Below are 23705 nucleotides of genomic sequence, written 5' to 3' on the forward strand. Positions count from 1 at the left end.
TTAGTGTATGCTAGATCCTGGTCTGTTCTAATACTGACATCTTTAGTTTATTATTTATATTAGTGTATGCTAGATCCTGGTCTGTTCTAATACTGATATCTTTTGTTTATTATTTACATTAGTGTATGCTAGATCCTGGTCTATTCTAATACTGATATCTTTAGTTTATTATTTATATTAGTGTATGATAGATCTGAGTCTGTTCTAATACTGATATCTTTAGTTTATTATTTATATTAATGTATGCTAGATCCTGGTCTGATCTAATGTTTGTTGCTTTTATCATGTCTGTACTTTTACTTATCTGTTCCCTCTTCTATTCTCTTGTAACAGTGACACTAATTGTACTAATTGCTTTACAGTTTTCTCTGTTCAGTACTTTCATGACATTTCATTTCTTCTCTTCCTTTCCCTTATTACCCTGTATTTTTGTGGTAAGACCTATTACTAACATTTTGGGCCTTATTGACCTTCTGTAGTCTACTTCTTTCATTGACCTTAATATGTCTCTCCATCTCTATTAAATCAAGCAACTCTTCCCTTAGATCTTTCTTCTTCTAAATTGAGGGCACATTCTTTATTCTCATTTTCCTGCAGGCATTCTACAGAAAGTTCCAGTACATCTTCCTGTGACACATTCTCTTCAGCTGTGTCATTCACTGCTTTTTCATACAGGAAGTCACTGGCCTATCACTCCACAATATAAACTTGCCACAGTTTCCTGTTCCTTCCCTTGCTGTGCAACTCCAACTGAACTTTTATACTGGCTTCCTACTAATGGAACCAGAGTATCTTCATGTGGCAGCTGATCAGATGCTGTTCCACCTGTTCCTACTTAATTTGGAGACTCATTGTTCCATCATGCTGTGACGTTACCAGTGTTGGATTTTCTTGACTAAATCTTTCACTTCTCAGTTAATTCATGACTTCAATTTCTATTTCTTTAACTTCATTACTAATCCTCTTTTCTACATTTCCCCTTGGTTTTCTCATTTTTGTATTGTAAATTTTTCCATATCTGGATGTCTTTGCTTGCATTTATCTTCAAATATCTTTGGTGCTGTTTTTCATATTAATTTTGCTTTCTCCTTTGCATAAATATTGTACCACATTTAGTCTCTTTCTTTCCCATGTCCATATTTTTTATAGATGTCTCCCGCTCCACCTGTTTATCCTTACTTTGTGGACTTGTTGTTCTATCATGCTGGGTCATAACCTGCCCAAGAACTTTCTACATTAAATCCTTCACTTCACAGTCATTCCATAATTTCGGCTTCTATTTGCGTAACTTCTACTTTACTAATCTTCTATTCTACATTCCTCATAGAGGGAACATAGAATGTTTTGTGTTCTTATCTTCTGTACTGTAAATGTTCCTATCTGGGTGCCTTTGCCTGCATTTCTCCTCAAATATCTTTGGAGCTGGTTTCTTTGTATTGATTAGTTTGGCTTTCTCCTCTGCATAAATATTATATGCCTTTCAAAAATCCCCATTTTTTTTTTTTTGCACTTCCACAGTCCCTTCTTTTGGTGTTCGAAAGACATGCGTGAATGGGCGTGCCTTCGTTGAAGGTTGGGCGTCGGGCTGGCACTGTACAAATCTACTGCCAATGATTAGAGGACCGGATGGAGACCCCTAATAGGGAAAAGCCAAAAAAAGAACAGTCCCTTCTTTTTCTAAACAGCGCAAGGTTTCTTGGTCTGTATAATGTTTTTCATGAATCTGTTGTATTAATGAACACAAATTTGCATTTAAAGCATGACAGTTTTTCTTGCGCAAGTATTTTTCTTTCCTCTAATTTCCCCTCAATCTTTTTGTATATGTTATATCTGGAAATTCTGGGCTTCTTGCATAATAGTAGGAATGCATAATTTCTTTCTTATCCTCAATAGTCCATTCTATCATCTTTACGGCTCTTTTTGGCCTGTCAGTTTTTGTGGAATACTACTTCCTTCTAAAACAGAGGGTCCATCTTCCCCTGTGCATGGCTTAACCCCACTGTGGGAATGTTTTCATGCCTTGAAGATTCTAAACTGTCATTTTTTCCAGTCCTGCACCAGTGCACCTTTTATGTTGAGACTTGTGCATGCAGGTGTCTTATTTTTTAAAAAGCAAAACTGAATGAGGCAGCCGAACACGACAATGAGAAGTTGACTGTTTATTCAGAATAATAAAAACAAGAAAAAGAGAAAATCCAGTAAGCGCTTTCACATTCAAATAGAATGCTTTTTCAAACTGTTAACAGTTGAAATCATTGGTTCAGTTTAAATACCATGACAATTCATTTGCAAACCAATCATACTTCAACCTCATGAATATTAAATAAAAGAGGCCATATTAAAATTAATTTCTTTGGTCTGTCATGCATTCTTGATTTGTAAAACCTTTCAGTTGTTTAAAAAAGTGTATGCTATACAATAAATATCAAAATCTAAATACAAAAAATGTATACAAAAAAATCTATATAAAATATAAAGGGATATCTATATGAAATGCCTATATAAATAAAACTGCATAAATAACTCCTATTAAAGAAGCTTCTGTTTAAAAAACATGAATGTATAAAGACATGCAAATATAGAAAACATGAATTTCCGATGAATGCATGAAATTACATTTCTTAAATTGTTTCAGAAAAAAACATGTTTACATTTTATATCATAATTCATAAAAAAATAATAAATAAGATATATAGAAACTTGAACAAATATGGAGGTGTGAATATTTATCTAAGGGCAATGGGGAGTGACACGTATAAATTACACATATCATTTATCTATTTTTAGGTGAAAAATATATTTGAGAAATGTGTATTTACTTAATGTTTTAGATCTTTGGCTACTAAAAAGGGTCTCATGGACACCCTGTCATTGAGTCCAGAGCCTCTATCTGCCTGTAGTCTTAGTATCCACCTCATTTCTCTTTGTTCAGTATAGTTCTTGTAGTTACCTAGCCTCGCATTTCTATAGATCAATTCTAATACCATAAATTTAAAACTGTGTGTGGTGCCCTTGTTTATTATCTCTTAACTCAGTACTGGCATAACCAGTCAGGAGGAGAAGGAAACCACACTCACTACAATTCCAGTCTCACATAGACCTACCATGACAGCAAACCAAACACCTAATCACACAAAAACATACTCGGAGGCTCTAAATAGAGATCTGCCTAAGCAGCAGAGACATCCAAAGCAGACACCAGAGCAACCGCTACCCCAAAACAAAACACGTGCAACACATATCTCACAAAGCCAGTGTGCCGAACAGTCAAAGCCCTTAAGGCTAAACAACACACCTGATACACTTGTAATAGGTGACTCTATCGTCAGGCACACTGACGTCCCACTCACCAGGCTGAACAAGGAGAGGGTCACGGTGAGCAGCCTGTTGGGCGCTAGGATCCGCCACATAACACAAGCACTCAGGTCACTCCAAGGCAAGTACAAATATGACTCAGTCATTGTCCATGCTGGTGTGAATGACCTGAGACGTACCTCCCTGGACTACATGAAAAGAGACATAAAGGAGCTCTCTGAGCATGTAGCCCAGGCCGGTATGACCCTGACCTTGAGTAGCATCTTACCCTCACCAAGAATGATGCCACAATATGAAGACAAGATGATCAATTTCAACAATTGGCTTAAGTACTGGTGTCATTCAAAGGGGATCCAATGCCTCTCAGCTTGGGATGATATGCTCGACAAGCCACGATGCTTCACTAGGGACGGCTTGCACCTGTCACCCCTGGGCTTTCGGATATTGGCAAAGGCTCTTGCTACCCCATAGTGCCTTTTTTAGGCAAGGCTCAAAAGACAAACCCACCTCCATAGGTATCACAAGGGACAAGAAACTAAGAGTAATGCTACTCAACGCCAGAAGTCTAAACCTCAAGATGCACGCACTCGAAACTCTCCTTAGCATGGAGAACATCGATATCTGTGCAGTAACAGAAACCTGGTTCAGGGCTCCCGAGAGCACCCCAGCACTACCAGGTTATACCTCATACCATGCTTTTTGGCCCCAAAACTTGGACCGAACCACAAAAGGAGGGGGAGTATCGATATTCATCAAAGATACCCACACCTCCAGGTTGGTGGCAAAGCACAAAGCATCAGAGACTATCCATGTGCAACTAACAGTGGGTAAAAAACTGCCTTCCAGTTTATAGCCTGCTACAGACCACCCTCCCAAACCCAGGAACCTCACTCGGCCTTCCTGAGAACACTGGAAAATATGAAGGTCTCTCCAAACACCATTATATTGGGTGACTTCAACTACCCAAACATAGACTGGGAGCATTACTCTTAGCTCCAACACCCTAGCCCAAAGGTTCCTAGAATTTATAAACTCAAATGCTATGGAACAAATTTTTACCACTCCCACAAGAGGGGAAAACATACTGGACCTGATCACCAACATGGGGACTCTATGCTCCAGACCAGAAGTGTATCCCTCACTGGTAAGATCAGACCATAAACTAATCTCACTGGATATTAACATCCCGACCCCACCCCCTTCCCAGAAAACCACAGTGAAAAACTTCTCTAAAGCAAATTTCACACTCCTCAAAACCGAGGTGGAATCCTTCAAAGCCCCCGGGCCTGTGGAAAATACAGCCCAGACTGCAGAATCCTTTATAAACGTATTCTATGAACACCTTCAGGAATGCATGGATCATGCGATCCCAAATAAAACCAAGACCCAATCCTCCAAAGGCAGACGTCCTGTCTGGTGGACCCCAGCCATAAACAAACTATACAACAGAAGGAGGAAGCTACTAAATGATAGAGCAAAATCCCAAAAAGGGAAGGCATCACTGATCAGTATTAGCAAAAAACTACGGGCACTCATAAAATTGTTTAAGGCCAGCTTCGAGAGAAAAATTGCACAGGACACTAAGGATAATCACAAGGCTTTCTTTAGTTATGTTAGGAACCTGGGTGGTAATTCCCAGATATGCTCAGAATTAGTTCAAAATGACAAAAAATACACTGAACCCACAGACATTGCCAACATCCTAGCTGACAGGTTCAGCGCAAACCTCCCCCTCCCTCCCCACCAAAAGGGCAAATATCTATCCCAGCAGAGTGCTGCCCCCATGACATCTCAGATGCTCAGGTAAGAGCTGCCCTCTCCACAGCAAAAAACACAGCATCAATGGGACCAGACGGTGTCCCGGACTGCGTCCTATATGAACTCCAAGAAGAGCTAAACCCAAACATAAAACTACTGTTCAATCTCAGCCTTACTACAGGATATGTGCCCAAAGAGTGGCGTACAGCAACAGTGGTCCCTCTCCATAAAGGTGGTGCCTCAACGGATCCTGGAAACTATCGCCCCATAAGCCTGACTAGCTTGGTCTGCAAAGCTATGGAAAGGATCATCATGGACCTCATAAATAAAGATATTGGGGACCTACAGACACTGGATCCTACCTAGTCTGGCTTTGTTAAGGGCAGATCCTGCCTCTTAAACCTGGTTGATTTCTTTGAAACAGTCACCAAGGCGATTGGCAAGGGGTAGGTGGACCACACAGCCTACCTGGACCTCGCAAAAGCCTTCGATACAATACCCCACTCGGGCATTATAGTTAAGCTCACCAGCTTAAATATAAACCCCTATGTCACTAGATGGATTGCAAACTGGCTCAAGGACAGAACCCACATGGTTAGAATTGCTGGAGCCATGTCAGACTCCAAACCAGTTACAAGTGGTGTCCCACAAGGCTCAGTCCTGGGACCTCTCTTGTTCGGTATATATTTCTCGGAGGTACAGGCAAACACGGAAGGACTGTGGCTGACCAAGTTCACAGATGACTGCAAACTGGGCGCCATAATCAACTCTCCAGCTGACACAAGCATCCTCCAAAAGGGCCTCATAGAAACAGACAACTGGTGCCAGAGCCATGGCCTCAAGCTAAATGCCAAAAAGTGTATAGTCATCCCTTTTGGCAAAAACAAAGTGTCCACAAATTACCACATAGGTGGTAATCCATTAAGTACAGAAGAAGTAATTAGGGACCTGGGGACCCAAGTTGATAGCAATCTCTCATTTGACAACCACGTGGCCAAAGTGGTTAGAAAAACATTTTATATAGCCCACCTAATCATGAAGGGATTCACATCTAGATCAGGGGAGGTCATCGTGCCTCTTTACTCATCCCTCATCAGGCCCATAATTGAGTACAATGCCCCTTTTGGGATGTACCTTACCAGACACCTGCAGCAACTGGAAAGACCCCAAAAGTACCTCACCAAGAGGATTAAAGGGCTCAAACAGATGCCATATGCTGCCCGGTTAAAGGAACTCCAGCTCTACTCACTGGCATACCGCCTGTTCAGAGGCGATCTGTGCCTAATGTATACAACCCGGAATTAATGGACATGCTGCACCTCAGAAAATCCAAATCCCATCGAGCTATGCGCTCGAGAGACTTGAACCTCAGCACTGAAATAAATAGGACATGCTGGAGGGACAGATTCATAACCCAGAGGCTCCCGTCACTCCGGAATAAAATCCCAGTCCAGGTTAGGCAGAGTCCCTCATTGACTCTCTTCAAGAGGAATCTTGATGAGTGGATGGGAGATCGTAGGTTTACCCCGGGTATCACTTCTGTGTCACTGTTAGACAGAGGCACAGTATACTAACCTCGAAAAAGGGCATAGCAAAATAAATTTAAAATGGGTGGCGAAAGCCAAACACATTCTGGCTAGGCTTATAAATGCCCTAGGGCAGATAGCCTAGTATGAACCTATGAACCTATAATATGTTTTGCTAGCGCATTGTTCTCATCCTCTTTATTAATTGCGTATATGTGTTCCTTCACTCATTCCCTTATGGTTCTATTAGTCATACCTACATAGAACGGATTACATTTGCTGCAGGTGGCAAGAGAGATCAAATCACGTGTTTTGCAATCAGCATAAATGCTGAATTCGTATTTCTTTCCAATATCTGGATGTATAAATTTGTAGCCATTCAACATAAAGGAACATTGATTGCAGCTCCTGCAAGCAAAAGTTCCTTTTCTAATAGATCTAGATGTTTTCTTTTCATTATTTTCATAGCATAACATACATTTCAAAGATTTTGTATTTCTATAAGTAAATCTAGGATGGTCACCTACTATAGCACTCAGTTTTTCATCTACAGTCAATATATTCCAGTTATTGATAAAAAATTCTTTAATCTTATTATTATTTGTAAATGAAATTACTGGTTTGTTCATAACTATTGTTTTTTCTCCATTCCTTAATATATTGGCCTCTTGATGTTTGGGATGTATATACGGTTTACCTTTAGAAGTTCTCTTAACAGTAACATCATGGAACAAATGTTTTATTTCTTCTTCTCTGTAACCCCTTTCCTTAAATTCTCCATGCATCATCTCAACCATTTCATGAAATCTAGATTCTTTACTAGTGAGTCTAGATGCTCTTCTAGCTTGTCCCTTAACTATGCTGGTGTAGATGTGAGAAGGATGCATGCTTGTGCAATGTAATATAGAATTTTTTCTGCATTCTTTCCTATATAACTGCGACTGTATGGTATCATCTTCCTTGATAATGGAAACATCTAAAAACTCTATTTCTGATGCTGACCGTTTTCCTGTCAAGGACAGAAAATTTGTGGTCCCATTTATATACTCAATGAATGCACATAGTCTAGTTTCAGCTCCTTTCCACAACAAAAAAACATTGTCCACAAATCGTTTATATAACAAAATATTTCCTTCATATTCACTTCTTCTTATGTATGTGTGTTCCCAGTATGCCATTAAAATATTAGCATAAGAGTTTGCACACAGGGTGCCCATGGCTACTCCCCTTTTTTGTAAAACATATCTATCACTATAGACAAAAACATTATTATTGAGGACGATATCCATTAACATAGCACATCTGATTACTGAATCTCTTGGTATATTATGTTCTATTAGAAATAATCTCATGTACTCAACCCTGTGTCATTGGGAATCGAAGTAAAAAGAGAACTCACATCTAGAGTTACCACATAACAAATTTCTCTATTTTTCTCGGATGTGATATATTCCGATAGGCTCCTAACAAATTGTTCAGTGTCTTTGACTATGGTTTCTGTCTTTTCCACTACCTTCTTGAGTTGTTTTTCTAAATATATAGATATAGCTTCAGTGAGTCATTCCTTGCTAGATACTATAGGCCTAAGGGGTGGCTTTGTAATATCCTTGTGAACTTTGGGTAGGCCTCTAAAGGTGGGTACTAACGGTTGTTCAACCAAAAATATTTATATAAATCAAAATCAATCACATTACACAAAACATGTCATATAATTCATCCTGTACATTGCTTGACTATTTTATTTAACTCTGTTAGGTCTATTTCACAATATGCTTCTTTGTCTGCTAATAAACCTAACATCTTTTTCTTATACATGGATGTGTCTAAAATGACTATAGCCCCACCTTTATCTGCTCCCCTTATAACTATATCATGATTTTATTGCAATTCCTTAAGTGCCTTTTCTTCTTCTTTATCAAGATTATAAAAATCATGTTTCGTGTTCTTACTATTATATAACTTATTTAAATTTCTTTCCATTGCCTTTTCAAAAGCCTCTACTAAGGGATGTATTTGTGGTATAAATGTCAAAGGTTTTTAGAAACACATAGGAGCTTCACTATTGCTATTAACAAACATCATTCTCAAGTTCAGATTCCTGGTGAACATTTTTAAATCTATAACATGCTCAATACAATCAACATTTTTAGGTGGTATAAATGTAAGCCCTTTGTTCAAAAGGCTTTTTTCAGGAATGGAGAAAAAACAATAGCTATGAACAAACCAGTAATTTCATTTACAAATAATAATAAGATTAAAGAAATTTTTATCAATAACTGGAATATATTGACTGTAGATGAAAAATTGAGTGCTATAGTAGGTGACCATCCTAGATTTACTTATAGTAATACAAAATCTTTGAAATGTATGTTATGCTATGAAAATAATGAAAAGAAAACATCTAGATCTATTACAAAAGGAATTTTTGCTTGCAGGAGCTGCAATCAATGTTCCTTTATGTTGAATGGCTACAAATTTATACATTCAGATACTGGAAAGGAATATGAATTCAGCATTTATGCTGATTGCAAAACACGTGATTTGATCTATCTTGCCACCTGCAGCAAATGTAATTCGTTCTATGTAGGTATGACTAATAGATCCTTAAGGGAAAGAGTGAAGGAACACATATACGCAATTAATAAAGAGGATGAGAACAATGCGCTAGCAAAACATATTATAAACAAGGACACCACACATAGTTTTAAATTTATGGTATTAGAACTGATATATAGAAATGCTAAGCTAGGTAACTACAAGAACTATACTGAACAAAGAGAAATGAGGTGGACACTAAGACTACAGGCAGATAGAGGCTCTGGACTCAATGACAGGGTGTCCATGAGACCCTTTCTAGCAGCCAGAGATCTTAAACATTAAGTAAATACACATTTCTCAAATATATTTTTCACCTAAAAATAAATTATATGTGTAATTTATACGTGTCACTCCACATTACCCTTAGATATTCACACCTCCATATTTGTTCATGTTTCTATATATATTATTTATTATTTTTTATGAATTATGATATAAAATGTAAATAGATTTTTTTTCTGAAACAATTTAAGAAATGTAATTTCATGCATTCATCGGAAATTCATGTTTTCTATATTTGCATGTCTTTATACATGCATGTTTTTTAAACAGAAGCTTCTTTAACAGGAGTTATTTAGGAAGTTTTATTTATATATTTATATAGGCATTTCATATAGATATCCCTGTATATTTTGTATACATTTTTTGTATTTAGATTTTGATATTTATTGTATAGCATACACTTTTTTAAACAATTGAAAGGTTTTACAAATCAAGAATGCATAATAAACCAAAGAAATTAATTTTAATATGGCCTCTTTTACTTAATATTCATGAGGTTGAAGTATGATTGGTTTGCAAATGAATTGTCATGGTATTTAAACTGAACCAATGACTTCAACTATTAACAGTCTGAAGAAGCATTCTATTTGAATGTGAAAGCACTTACTGGATTTTCTCTTTTGCTTGTTTTTATTATTATCAATAAACGGTCGGCTTCTCATTGTCGTGTTCGGCTGCCTCATTCAATTTTGCTTTTTGAATTTTATTGACAATTGCTGTAGCTGAGGAGCCTTACCCTTGTCTAAGGATTTTTCTTCCAGTCTTATTTTTTAACCTACTTTTACCCATGACATACGTTATATAAACAGTCTATATATCACTGTCATCTTGGTGAGATTTTTTAAAAAGTGTCCACCTCAAGAAGGTACTAAACAAGACTCGAGAAGGAATGAATTCAATTCATTCCAGCAATACAACTCTCTTTGCTTGATGATTTTATCATCTCTCCATCTGGATCCCATAGTCCAGTGTGAGCTTTTTCATGGCATACAAGACTGCATTTCTTTGCAAACCTCTTTCCATATGTAGCACATCTACACAGCCTGTTACCAGTATGTCTTCTCTCGTGAAATATAAGAAGTCATTTCTGTGTAAAACTCCATTTACAATATGCACATTTATATGGCTTCTCTCCTTTAATTTCTCTAAGTTTTTTCGGTTTCTAATGCCATGACAGGAGTGGACCCCATTCTTAAGTCAAAGTACAATTAAAGTTCCTGAAATTAGTATTGTTTAAATCTTTGATGTTAGCCAGTACTGCTCTTCGCAGCACCTGCAATGTGCCCAGTAATGACTCCTGCAATTTGTATGGAGTTACATGTACTGGTAACATACAGTGGATATAAAAAGTGTACACACACTGTTAAAATGCCAGGTTTTTGTGATATACAAAAATGAGACCACAATAAATCATTTCAAAACTTTTCCTGCCTTTAATGTGACTTATAACCTGCACAATTCAATTGAAAAACAAATCTGTTAGGGGAAAAATATAAAAAATAAAAAACATGCAATAGGCTGGTTGCATAAGTGTGCACACCCTTAAACTAACATTTTGTTGAAGCACCTTTTGATTTAATTACAGCAGTCACTCTTTTTTGCGTAGAGTCTATCAGCATGGCACATCTTGACTTGGCAATATTTGCCCACTCTTCCTAGCAAAAGCGCTCCAAATCTGTCAGATTGCCAGGACATCTCTTGTGCACAGCCCTCTTCAGGTCACCCCACAGACATTCTACTGGATTTAGGTCTGGGCTCTGGCTGGGCCATTCCAAATCTTTTATTTTCTTCTGGTGAAGCCATTCTTTTTTTGATTTGGATGTATGCTTGGGGTCATTGTCGTGTTGAAAGGTGAAATTCCTCTTAATCTTCAGCTTTCTATTTTGGGCCAAATGTGACTGGTATTTGGAACTGTTCATAATTCCCTCCACCTTGACTAAAGCCCCAGTTCCAGCTGAAGAAGAGCACTGTCCACTAACATCAGGTGGTACGGTGCCTGGGCAACTTTTTTTTTTTTTTTTGGGCTAGGCTTGTAAAAGCTCCAGGGTCATTAGCCTAGTACAAAACAGCTATGAACCCCAAAGCATGATACTGCCACCACCGTGCTTTACCGTGGAGATGGTGTTCTTTTGGTGATGCGACGTGTTGTTTTTGCGCCAAACGTACCTTTTGGAATTGTGGCCAAAAAATTCAACCTTGGTCTCATTGGACCATAACACATTCCCACATGCTTTTGGGAGACTTGCTGCATTGTTTTGCAAATTTTAGCTGGGCCTGGATGTTTTTTCTCTGTAAAAAAAGGCTTCCATCTTGCAAACCTATCCCAAAGGTCAGACATATGGAGAATATGGGAGATTGTTGTCACATATAATATACACCAGTACTTGCCAGAAATTCCTGTAGCTCCATCAGTGTTGCTGTAGACCTCTTGGCACCCACCCTGACCAGTTTTTGTCTCGTCTTTTCATCAGTTTTGGAGGGGATGTCCAGTTATTTGCACCATCATTGTTGTCCCATATTTTCTCCACTTTTTGATGACTGTCTTTAGTGTTTTCCATGGTATATCCAACGCTGTGGAATTTTTTCTGACTGATACCTTTCAACAATGAGATCCCTTTGATGCTTTGTAACCTCTCTGCGAACCACAGCTTTTGCTGTAGCAGGCAAATAAGTAAATTTCAGAAAAATCCTACTAGGACAGCTGAACTTTATTTGGAGTTAATCAGAGTCCCTTTAATTAATGGCAGGTTTATACCCAAGAAGACTGAATGTTGTAATTAAAGCAAAAGGTGCTTCAACAAAGTATTAGTTTAAGGGTGTGCACACTTATGCAACCAGCTTATTGTACGTTTGTTTTTTATTTCTTTATATTTTTCCCCTAACAGATTTGTTTGTTTTTCAACTGAATTGTACAGGTTATAGGTCACATTAAAAGTGGGAAAAGTTTTAAACTGATTTATTGTGGTCTAATTTTTTTGTATCACAAAACCTTGGCATTTTAACAGGGGTGTGTACACTTTTTATATCCACTGTATTTAAAAATGATTGTAGATTCTTTTTTTTAAAGACCTATTGCTCCTACTATTATTGGAACTGTCTGGGTATCTTTCTTCTACACTGCTCTCTTTTATGCCTGTAAATCCTGATATTTTATGACTGTGTTTCTCTGTACGCAAGACACTGCAGTCACTCGGTATGGCAATTTCACTGATCAATGCTACTTCTGCCTTCTTTTCATGGACCATTATATCCATTTTTCTAGAATTTATCTGTTGAACTGTTGGTAATGGATGATCCCATGTGATGTACACTTCATCATTTTCAATTATGCTTTATGGCTCTCGTTTCTAATGTTTTTCAGCCACTTCAGTACCATAATGTTTGCACAATCCCCAGTGCAACAGTCTTGCCACATTATTATGCCTTTCAGTATACAGTCCTTCTGGCATTAGTATGTTGCAACCAGCAACGAGGTGTGCAACTGTTTCCAATTCTGTTTTACAAAACCTACATTTGTCTGCTTCTCCCGCATGTTAAATTGACTTTGTAAGCCGTGTACATAGCCCACTATCTTGGGCCGTCAATAATAACCTTTCATCTCTTTGTTTGAATTCAGCACTCCTTAACCATTCCTGCATTCGTTCCTGATCAAAATGAGGTTGTTCCAGAAGTTTTCTATACTTGTAACTATATTTATGCATTTTCCACATTTCTTGCCTTCTCAACTGGTCCTTCACATTATATTTTCTTTTGTTTTTGGCACATTCAGTTGCTGCCTGACTTTTATCTACTTGTGGTTTGATTTCCACTCCTGCTCGACGACAATATGCTTCTCCTAGTCTAAGCAGGGAAGTCATCTTAGATTTATTCTCCTCATCTTTCAAAACTTTCACTACATTTGGGTCTTGTGAGGTCAGCAGATGTGTGTGGAGTTCCACGACTGAAGATCTATACATGTAATCAATTTCTTGGCCCAGCCCTCCTTCGGAATGGGGAATATATAATCTTGGTATGCACTGATTTTTATATATCACTTGGTGAACACGAAGCATCCTTCTTGTTTTCCTATCTAATCTATCCGATATGTTTTGGGGCCAGTCAGTCACTTCAAAACTGTAAGTTAGGACAGGAAGAGTAAATTGGTTTATAGCTTAGATTTTATTTGTAGATGTCAGTGCTGTTTAAGTCTTCTAAAGTATTCCTTACTACATTTTATTTGCATTTGTTCATGTTTTACTGTTGATCCTTCATCAATTTCGAAATATTTATACACCCTCTCTTGCTTAAGTTCTTTTATACCACATTCTTGTCCCAAAATGATGTTTTACTGGTGCTGCAGTTTTTCAGCTTTAAAGGTGGCTTTTGCACCTTTAAGACCAAATGAAATTCTTATATCATCTGAAAAAGTTTTGATAACTTGCAGTTGTGCTTTCAGTATCTCATCTGATAAGCTATACAGTTTTAAATCATCGACAAAGAGAAGATGAGAAGTCTTTACACTTTACTGTTTTCTAGGAGCCAAATTGTAGCTATGGCCTAAGCTGTTACGTAGACAGCTTAATAGGTTAAGGGCAAAGCAGAACAGCAGCGGTGAGAGAGAGAGAGCCACCCTGGAATACCCCCCTTTGAATTTTTATCCCTGGAATAATAATTTGTCCTTTATCATGGGTTAATTGCAAAGTGGTCTGCCACAGTTTCATGGTCATTATAATGTAGTCAATTAGTACAGCGTGTTATCTTACACACTTTTAAGCACTCTTTTATCCATGAATGTGGGATAGTAGCAAATGCTTTTCTGTAGTCAATCCATGCCAGAGTCTTCTCCCTTTTACAGTTCTCTACTATGACTTTTAACAACAAAAGATCCTTGTTCCATATAACTTTCTTTTATTGCCCTTTTGTTCTACTGCCATAACTAAGTTTTCTTCTAAATTACTATAAACTCCACTGGCCTCAATTCTTGTGTATATTTCTTTGGAAGGCAAGTTATTGGTCTATAATTTTTAGGGTAGCTTACAGGTTCACCCTTAAGTAGGAGCATTGATTTTCATGTTGTTAGCTAGGCTGGTGTCTAATCAGGGTGTGCATATAAACAGTTCTTGCTCAAGGCTAAATCTTTGTGCAAAGATGTTAATACTTTTAACCAGAAGTTAGGTACTGCATCTGGGCCTGGGTTTTTCCAGTTAGAGGCTTTTCTTAACTTTGTTTCAATTTCTCTGGCCGTTACTTCATCCCATTTCATATCCTGTACCTTTAAACTTCTTATTCTTTCTGTTACTTCTTTTCTCCCGTATGAGTTTTGTTATGGTACACAAGGCCACTCTTCTGTCTAAAAGTTTTATCAAATATTGCACATTTATATGGCCTTCCCCTGTGTGCATTTTTTTTATGGTATACAAAACTGTTCTTCCGTGTAAAACTCATGTCACACATTATACATTTATAAAGCCAATCACCAGAATGAGTTTTTCCATGGTATACAAGATCACTTTTGTGTGTAAAACTCCTGCTATATGCAGCACATTTATATGGACTATTACCAGTGTGTGTTCTCTCATGTTTTGTTAAAGACCATTTTCGTTTAAAACTGCTATTACACCATGCACATTTATATGGCTTCTCTCCACTGTGTATTACCTCATGCTGTACGAGCGTACATCTCCATATAAAACTCTTATCACACCATGCACATTTATACGGTTTCTCTCCACTGTGTAGTTTCTTATGCTGTGTGGCATTCCCTTTCCATACAAAACTCTTATCGCATGTGCCACACTTATAAGGCCGATCACCAGTATGAATTTTCTCATGGCGTGTGAGCTGCACTTTCAATAAAAAACTCTTATCACATATAGCACACTTATAAGGCCGATCACCAGTGTGAGTTTTCTTATGGTGTGTGAGCTGAATATTAAATATAAAACTCTTATCACATGTACTGCACTTATAAGGCCTATGACCAGTATGAGTTTTCTCATGGCGTGTGAGCTGCACTTTCAATAAAAAACTCTTACCACATGTACCACACTTATAAGACCGATCACCAGTGTGAGTTTTCTCATGGCATATGAGCTGATCTTTAAATAAAAATCTTTTATCACATGTACTGCACTTATAAGGCCGATCACCAGTGTGAGTTTTCTCATGGCGTGTCAGCTGACCTTTCAATAAAAAACTCTTACCACATGTACTGCACTTGACCGATCAGCAGTGTGTGTTTTCTTGTGGCGTGTGAGCTGAACCTTTAATATAAAACTCTTATCACATGTACCGCACTTATAAGGCCGATCACCAGTGTGAGTCTTCTCATGGTACATGAGCTGATCTTTGAATAAAAAACTCTTATCACATGTACCACACTTATAAGGCCGATCACCAGTGTGAGTTTTCTCATGGCGTGCAAGATGACTTTTGAATAAAAAACTCTTATCACATGTACTGCACTTATAAGGCCGATCACCAGTGTGAGTTTTTTCATGGCATGTGAGCTGCCCTTTCCATACAAAACTCTTATCACATGTACCACACTTATAAGGCCGATAGCCAGTATGAGTTTTCTCATGGCGTGTGAGCTGAATATTCAATATAAAACTCTTATCACATGTATCGCACTTATAAGGCCGATCACCAGTGTGAGTTTTCTCATGGTATACGAGCTGACCTTTGAATAAAAAACTCTTATCACATGTACCACACTTATAAGGCCGATCACCAGTGTGAGTTTTCTCATGGCGTGTGAGCTGCCCTTTCAATAAAAAACTCTTATCACATGTACCACACTTATAAGGCCGATCCCCGGTGTGAGTTCTCTCATGGTTTGTGAGCTGACAATTCAATATAAAACTCTTATCACATCTACTGCACTTGTAAGGCCGATCACCAGTATGAGTTTTCTCATGGCATGTGAGCTGCACTTTCAATAAAAAACTCTTATCACATATACCGCACTTATAAGGCCGATCACCAGTATGAGTTTTCTCATGGCATGTGAGCTGCCCTTTCAATAGAAAAGTCTTATTACATGTACCACACATATAAGGCCGATCGCCAGTATGAGTTTTGTTATGGCGTGTGAGCTGAAACTTTTGTATAAAACTCTTGTCACATACTGCACATTTATACGGTTTCTCTCTTGCATGATTTTTTTCATGGTACAGGAGGTCAACGTTCTGTCTAAACATTTTATCACATGTTGCACACTTATATGGCATAATTAGTGACAACTGACATGGATTCTTGCAGCAGTGTAAGCCCCTGGAGACTAAACAGAATACAATAGTTAGCAGTCTTATTAAAAATGAAAATTATGTTATCAGGTATATGTATACAGTGCAAAATCGCAAACACATTTCTTTATGCATTTAAACTAACAGTACATTATATAACATTTTTCTACTTAAAATGTACTCTGCCAACACAGAGTAATGCAGAGATATGTAAACAGCTCTGCACTTTGCTCAGATTACTGTACCTCCATCCAGCACATGACAAACTTTTTACTACACTTCCTGTGTGAAATTACAGCAAAAGTTATCAAGGGGTTGCTGCTACTATTTAAACAAGTGTTTTGCTATCAATATGTAAACAACACTTCATGGTGTCACCATCACTTCATCTGTACACTGGTCAGAACAGGAAATAAATAGTAAAAGGTAGTACTCGTGACTAGCGGTGGGAGGAATTACTGAGGGAGGTACTGTTGGTGTGTGCAATGACAGCAGGATGACATCATCTAAACTTCACCTACGGCTTCTACTTCTTTGCAGTAAAACATTAAATAAGGTGAGTATAAAGACTCAGTGTTATCCCCGTTTCAGCCATGTTCATAAAGATGGTCAAGGATTACTTAGAAACACTCAACCGAAGAAGGAAAGCTATGCCAGAGATATTTAATGAACAAAGAATGAACGGAACAGCTACATGATTGAAATGCAATGCAATTTGGGAACAGCAGAAAAGAGATTTTTTTTTATTTTTATTTATCCTGTGTTGACTGGGTTAGTCCCACTAGGCTAGCAGCCTCTTTTCAGGGGAGACCCGAGATGGTATTTATAATATTATGGTAGATTTGGCCAAGACATCAGGGAACTTCCCACTACTCGGTAGTAGAGGGAAGCATTTGTGTGCGACACAAAAGACTTCCTGTTCCAGGTGCAGAGGCAGCATGGAGAAACGGGGAGAAAACATGTCGGATTCATTTCAGTTTCAGCAAAGGCTGGAAGTTGCTGAAAATGTAGTTGAAATGGTAGCTTTTCTGATAATGTGGGTGCAGAAAAAAACAGTGACATTGCAGGAAAAGGAAATTGTAGCTGAAACAGAGATTGATTCAGAGGAAAAGTTTCAGAGGAGATTGTTTGAACGAGAGACTTTAAACTCTGAAAAATGCATAATTACAACCCTCCAATTGGGGGGGGGGGTGCGGGATGCTTATTTGGAAGAAATGGCAAACCAAAGTGAGCCAGAAAATGGAGGAGCAACTTCATGGAATCACATCATAAAAAAAAATTAGAAGAAAAAGGAGAACAGACAGTGCCAGAAAAAGTTCTAGAGACAAAAATGTATGCACAAACTGTTGGAGAAGGAAAGTACAGTTGTGTACACTTACCCTAAATGCAGATGTCAAGTGGATTCACTGTTGCAGTCATCACATTTTGGTTATCTGCCTGCAGGTAGCATTCAGTCGACCTGAATACCAGAGTCTTGGGATTTCTGCATCGGATGCTGTTGCTTCTTCCATGACGTCAGGACATCTTTGGTATAAAACATGCAGCCGATGCCATTACATCAGTTTTCTTGCCCCAGATGTCAGGAGCCCCCTAAATAGGAAGCGAATACATGGTGTGGAACAGCCCCAGCAAAAAGCAAATACCAATGATATAAGGTATGCCAAACAAAAAGAATAGGTAGAAGTAAACAGAAGTCAGGGGGCTGGAGGGAGGATAACCAGGATTGCAACAATGAATACATGCGAACATCTACATTTATGGTAAGTGTACACAACTGTACTATGTTCTTCATGTTTCACTGTTGCAGTCATCACATTTGGGTTGATTCCCAAAGCTGAGGATGGGTGGAGGCAGTCAAGAAGCATTAGGGTTGGCAAGCCGGCCCTGTAAGACTGCTGCAGCAAATCCAGCTCTGGATTTAGAAAAGATAGGCAAGTGCTAATGCTTGGTGAAGGTGTGTACAGAGCTCCAGGTCGCAGCTTTCAGGATGTACCTGGCAGGGACTCCCCTGGGAAATGCTGTAGAGGTTGACGTAGCCCTAGTGGAATGTGTTTTGATCTCCTGTGGGGCAGGTTTCCCATGGTGTTTGCAGCAGAAATGGATGCAGTGTGCTATCCATGTAGAAATGGTCTGCCTTCTGCCCCTGTAACAAAACACACTAGCAGCTGGTCAGATTTTCAGAAAGGTTTAGTCCTCTCCAGATAGAACCTAAACTGCCTATGCACGTCCAGGGAGTGCAGGATCCTTTCCCCCTGTATTCTGAGGCTTAGGGAAAAAGGATGGCAAATAAATGGATTGGTTTAAAGCTACACTAGATACCACATTTGGCATAAATGATGGGTTAGTCCTGAGGGAACTCTGGCCGCATGAAAGATAATGAAGGGTTCCACGGCCATAAGGGCCTGCAATTCAGACACTCTTCTTGCTGAAGTGATGGCTAGAGGTAAAGCTGTTTTCCAGGAGAGGAATTTTAACTCTGCTGAAACAGCAAGTTCAAAGGGTGGAAGCGTGAGTTTTTCCAATACAAAGTTAAGGTCCCAGGCTGGAGTAGTAGCTCTCCTGGGGGGGGGGGCTTAAATTTTTTGGCTCCTCTCAAGAACTGTTTGACCAGAGGGTGAAAGAAGAGGAGTGGCAGAGTATTATAATGAGCTGAGATGGCAGAGGCAGGAATCTTAACTGAAGAGAAAGATAGGCCTTTGTGGAACATTTCTGTTAAGTAATCTAGTATATGAGGTATGCTGGGCACATTTGTGTCCATTCCTTGAGATTGGCTCCAAGAACAGTATCTTTTCCACTTTTTGGAATAGGATTTTCTAGTAGTAGGCCTTTTTGCCTCCAGGATGACATCCAGCACCTGCTTACTGAGGGTTCTGGGTATGAACCAGGCTGCTAGGTTCAGGGTTGTAACAGGATGCAAAATCTGCCCCTTCTGCTGGGACAGCAGGGAGGGGGTCTGAGGCAGGTGCCAAGGTGGCAGTACTGTCAGACTGCGCAAAGGTGGGTACCAGTGCTAGCGTGGCCAGTCTGGCACAATCAGGGTTGTCCTTGGCCTGTCCTGTTTGATCTTTAGTAGAACCTTTGAGAGGAGGGGCAGAGGGTGAAAGGCATAGACAGAGGTTTCTCATGTAAAGGACAGACCATTCACTTTCCATGTTTGGCTGTGGAGAGTTCTGGTGCAATATTTGCTCAACTGAAAGCTCTAAGGGGAAGCAAAGAGGTCCACCTCTGGTGCCCCCCCCACCTGTGGATCAGCAGCTTGAATGATTTGGGTTCCTGTTTCCACTCGTGTGGGTCCATTAGATTTCTGCTTAAGTCGTCTGCCAGCGAATTTATTTAGTTTGCCTGGCAGGAATTGAGCTTGCAGGTGCACTTGGTTGCTCAAAGCTGTGTCCCACAGAGCCATGGCTAACCTGCAGTGTGGGTAGGAAAGGTTTGCCTACTGCTTGTTTATGTACCACATAACTGTGGTGTTGTCTGCCTCTATCAATAGTTGCCCTGGAAGAATAAGGCGTTTGAAGGCTGTCAGAGCATTCTGTACAGCTAACATTTCTTTCTGATTGATATGCAGGTGCATTTGCTTTGGGCTCTATTTGTCTTGAATACCTTGTCCTGCCATGAGAGCCCCCCCCCTGCATAGTCTAATGCTTCTGTTGTTAAGGCTTGGGCGGCAGGGGGTTGAGTGAAAGGGAGTCCCTTGTTGTGGTTGCAAGCCTCTGCCCACCAAAGAAACTGTCCTTAGGCAAGGAATGATAGGAGTCATTGTTTCCAGGTCCTGAGAAAGTTGACACCAGAGACTTTTTAAGTACCACTGAAGTTTCCTCATATGCAGTCTTGCATATGGAATTAGTAGAATGCAAGAGGCCATGAATCCTAGGGCTTGCAGTATTTTTCTTGCAGATAGCTGGGTTTTGGTGGCCAGTAGATTGAAGTAGTTTGTCAAAGACATTTGTTTTTCTGGAGTGAGGAATGCCATCTGGGAAGTTGTGTTCAAGCTTGCTCTCAGGAATACAATCTGTTGGCTGCGTACCTGATGAGATTTCTTTTTGTTGATGGTGTACCCCAGTGAAGTTAGAGGTCTCTTTACAAACATCAGGTGCTGGAGTAGCAATTCCTGAGTGTCTGCCTGAATCAGGCAATCATGCAAGTATGTGCAAATTTGAATTTTTCTCTGCCTGCACTATGCAATGGCTGGAGCTAAGCATTTTGAGAATACCCTGGGCGCAGTAGATAAGCCATTGCGAAGTGCATAGAACTTATAATGCATAGAGCCTGCTCTGAAGCGTAGGTATTTTCTGCACGATTCCCTTATGGGGATGTGTAGATAAGCTTCTTTTAAGTCTAGGGTGGCTAGCCAGGAGTCCTTGGTTAGCATAAGAAGCAACTGGAGAGTAAGCATCTTGAACCTTGGAACCACCAGGAAGATGTTGAGAATAGACACATCCAAGATAGGGAGCCAAGAGTTTTCTCTCCCAGGTACCCAAAACAGTCTGGAGTAAAAACCTTGTCCCCTATGCTCTTGTTGGGACAGGTCGAACAGTCTTGATACTGAGAAGAGGAAGCACTTGCTTTTGGGTCTCTGCCCACTGGTTTGGGGGGAGGTCTGGCCATCTGCTTAGGGTTGGAGGGTTGGCAGTGAGTGGAAGTAGAGTCTGTATCCCTGGGAAACAATGTTCAAGACCCATCTGTCATGGGTGATGTACTCCCAGTTTTTTGCATGCAGGGCAAGTTTTCTTCCTAAGGGTGCAAGTACTTGGGCAAGGCTTGGAAGAATTAAGGATAAGTCATTGTGAGATTTTACCATAAGATGTTGGCTTACTACTCCCTGTTTTAGAGGTGGGAACACTCCACTGCTTAGATCTGTGCATACCCTGAGATTGTAATCGTGGTGGTATGCTGCCCCTGGGTTAGGACCGAGAAGGTCTGGGAGGGACTGGAAAGGACCAGTTTTTAGAAGGCCAATGCCTACTGAATCTATTTGGCTGTAACTGTAGGAAATACTTAACAGTTTGCATAGATTTAGCTTTTTCCTCCATCTTTTTGAAGGACTTCTGCTTTATTGCCGAACAGGCGTTCTTGATTTAGTGGTGCATCTAGTAATTTTGCTTTGACAGTCTGGCAAGATATGTTCCTCATGCCAAGCATGCCTTCTAAGAACAAACCCAGTGACAGCAGCCCTGCAAGATGCTTCTAAGGCATCCAAACCACATTGCAAAGTATGTTTTCCAACTTGGTTAGCAGAATGCATTAAATCTTGTAAATCTTTATGTTCTGCACAATCAGGAATCATCATAATTTTCTGTTTAATTAGTTCTGTAATATGTTGCTGATACTTTAACATATGAAACTGACAATTTAAAGCCCTGATGGCAAGAGTAGCAGAGGTATATACCTTCTTACCCCATCTGTCTAAAGCCCTAGAATCCCTGTTCGAAGGGGTAGGGTTTTTGGCTATTGTAACCTTAATGCCTTTAGGTCCCTGGGAAATGGTCTCTGGATCTGCAGTAGAATTCTTAAAGAGAAACTTGTGGGAGTCAGGTACTCTGTAGTACCAGTCAGGTTTCCAGGACGCTGGAGGCAAGGTATCAGGGGTAAGGCTGGATTCCAAGAAGACATCATCTACAATCTCCAGAACAGGGGGTATAGCTAGAGGCCTGTGCTGAGGCAAGTCTAAAAATTATCTGAGTCTCTTTTTGGACTGTGCGTAGTCCTAGCATTCCCAGCTGAAATGCTCTCTTAAGGTATAAAAGGTTTCACCAAAAGAAAAGTCCTCTGGAGGGGAGGCAGAGGAGAAAGAATCCTCTGCATCTGAATCCTCATAGGTAGACAAGAGAATGTCCTGGTAATCAGAGGGATCAGAGTTATCAGGTTCACTGTCTGTAGAATCAGAAGGAAAAACAATCCTTTGTCTTATAGAGGGGAAGGCTGGCTTCCCCTAATTAAAGTTATAAGGTCCTCAGCCATTCTAAGCATTTGTTTCCATGGCATGGGAGCTAGAGCATGTGCTTTGGTCATTGGATTTCTAGGCGAAGTGCAAACTCTGGGCCTGAGAAACTCAGTAGTTTTAGTCAAAAACGAAGATGTCTATTTAATACGATCAGAAGGTTGGAATACACCCTCAGAAGCCGGTGCCTGCACAGCGGCTCCGGACCCATCCAAGGTAGAGACATCCGCAGGTTCCATAGCTGGAGAAGCAACTAGTGGCATACTTGACTCAGAAAGGGTCTCAGCAAAGGCCTGCAAATCTGCAAAAGCGGGTATCAGGGTACCGGCCGATGCAGACTGTCTCTGTCTTTATGTTTACATTTTTTCGTAAGATTGGAAGCCGGATGGCTTAATCAAAGCCATTTCAGAATATGGAGAATGAGAGCAAAAGAATTTAGCAACATAAATAGCCCTACAACTAATAGTTCGGGCATTGAACAAGCCACAGAAACGACAGCGAATAACATCGTGGTCCTGGCCTAAACAGATGACTCAGTAAGAATGAAAATCTCTGTGAGGTATTTGCTTTCCACAGGCAAGACAATTATTAACTTTTTCTGACATCAGTTAGAGCAAGAAAAAAGGATCCCCAATGGGGTACTTATCTTTTTTGAGACTTCAGGTCTGAAATTCGAAAAATGAATATTTCAGGAGGCGGCCGACTGGCACTTGCGAACTGCTTCTTCTTTGGACATTGCATGGCAAGAAAGACTGATGTAATGGTGTCGACTGCATGTTTTATACCCATGACACCATGGAAGAAGTGACAGCATCCGACGCAGAAATCCCAAGACTCTGGTATTCAAGCCGACTGAGGGCTACCTGCAGGCAGATAACCCAAATGTGATGACTGCAACAGTGAAACACGAAGAAAGTACAGTTTTGTACCTACCATAAATGTAGATGTTCGAGTGCTAATACAGCTGCAGTCAGGCGGGTCCTCGGTCGGCCGAATTCCAAAGTCTAGGTCCGGCGTCGGTTGTCGTCACTTCTTCCCTGACGTCAGTGCAACAGGGGT

General features: G+C 39.8%; 2 protein-coding genes across 2 annotated transcripts in view; both read right to left on the minus strand.

Moving 5' to 3' along the window:
• Positions 1-15618: 15618 nt before the first annotated feature.
• On the minus strand, positions 15619-16734 carry LOC122815130 (zinc finger protein 525-like). Its single transcript, XM_044087383.1, has one exon. The coding sequence runs from the start codon at positions 16688-16690 to the stop codon at positions 15644-15646; it is 1047 nt and encodes a 348-aa protein (XP_043943318.1). The 5' UTR covers positions 16691-16734; the 3' UTR covers positions 15619-15643.
• Positions 16735-16758: 24 nt separating this feature from the next.
• LOC122815976 (zinc finger protein 570-like) overlaps positions 16759-23705 on the minus strand; it is a 251465-nt gene continuing 244518 nt past the window's right edge. The window contains exon 4 of the mRNA XM_044088860.1: positions 16759-16766. Within this exon, the coding sequence (XP_043944795.1) occupies positions 16759-16766 (8 nt within the window). The remainder of the gene's footprint in view (positions 16767-23705) is intronic.

The sequence above is a fragment of the Protopterus annectens genome, chromosome 11.part0, assembly GCF_019279795.1.
Source record: "Protopterus annectens isolate FY-2018-M chromosome 11.part0, PAN1.0, whole genome shotgun sequence".
NCBI lineage: Eukaryota > Metazoa > Chordata > Ceratodontiformes > Protopteridae > Protopterus > Protopterus annectens.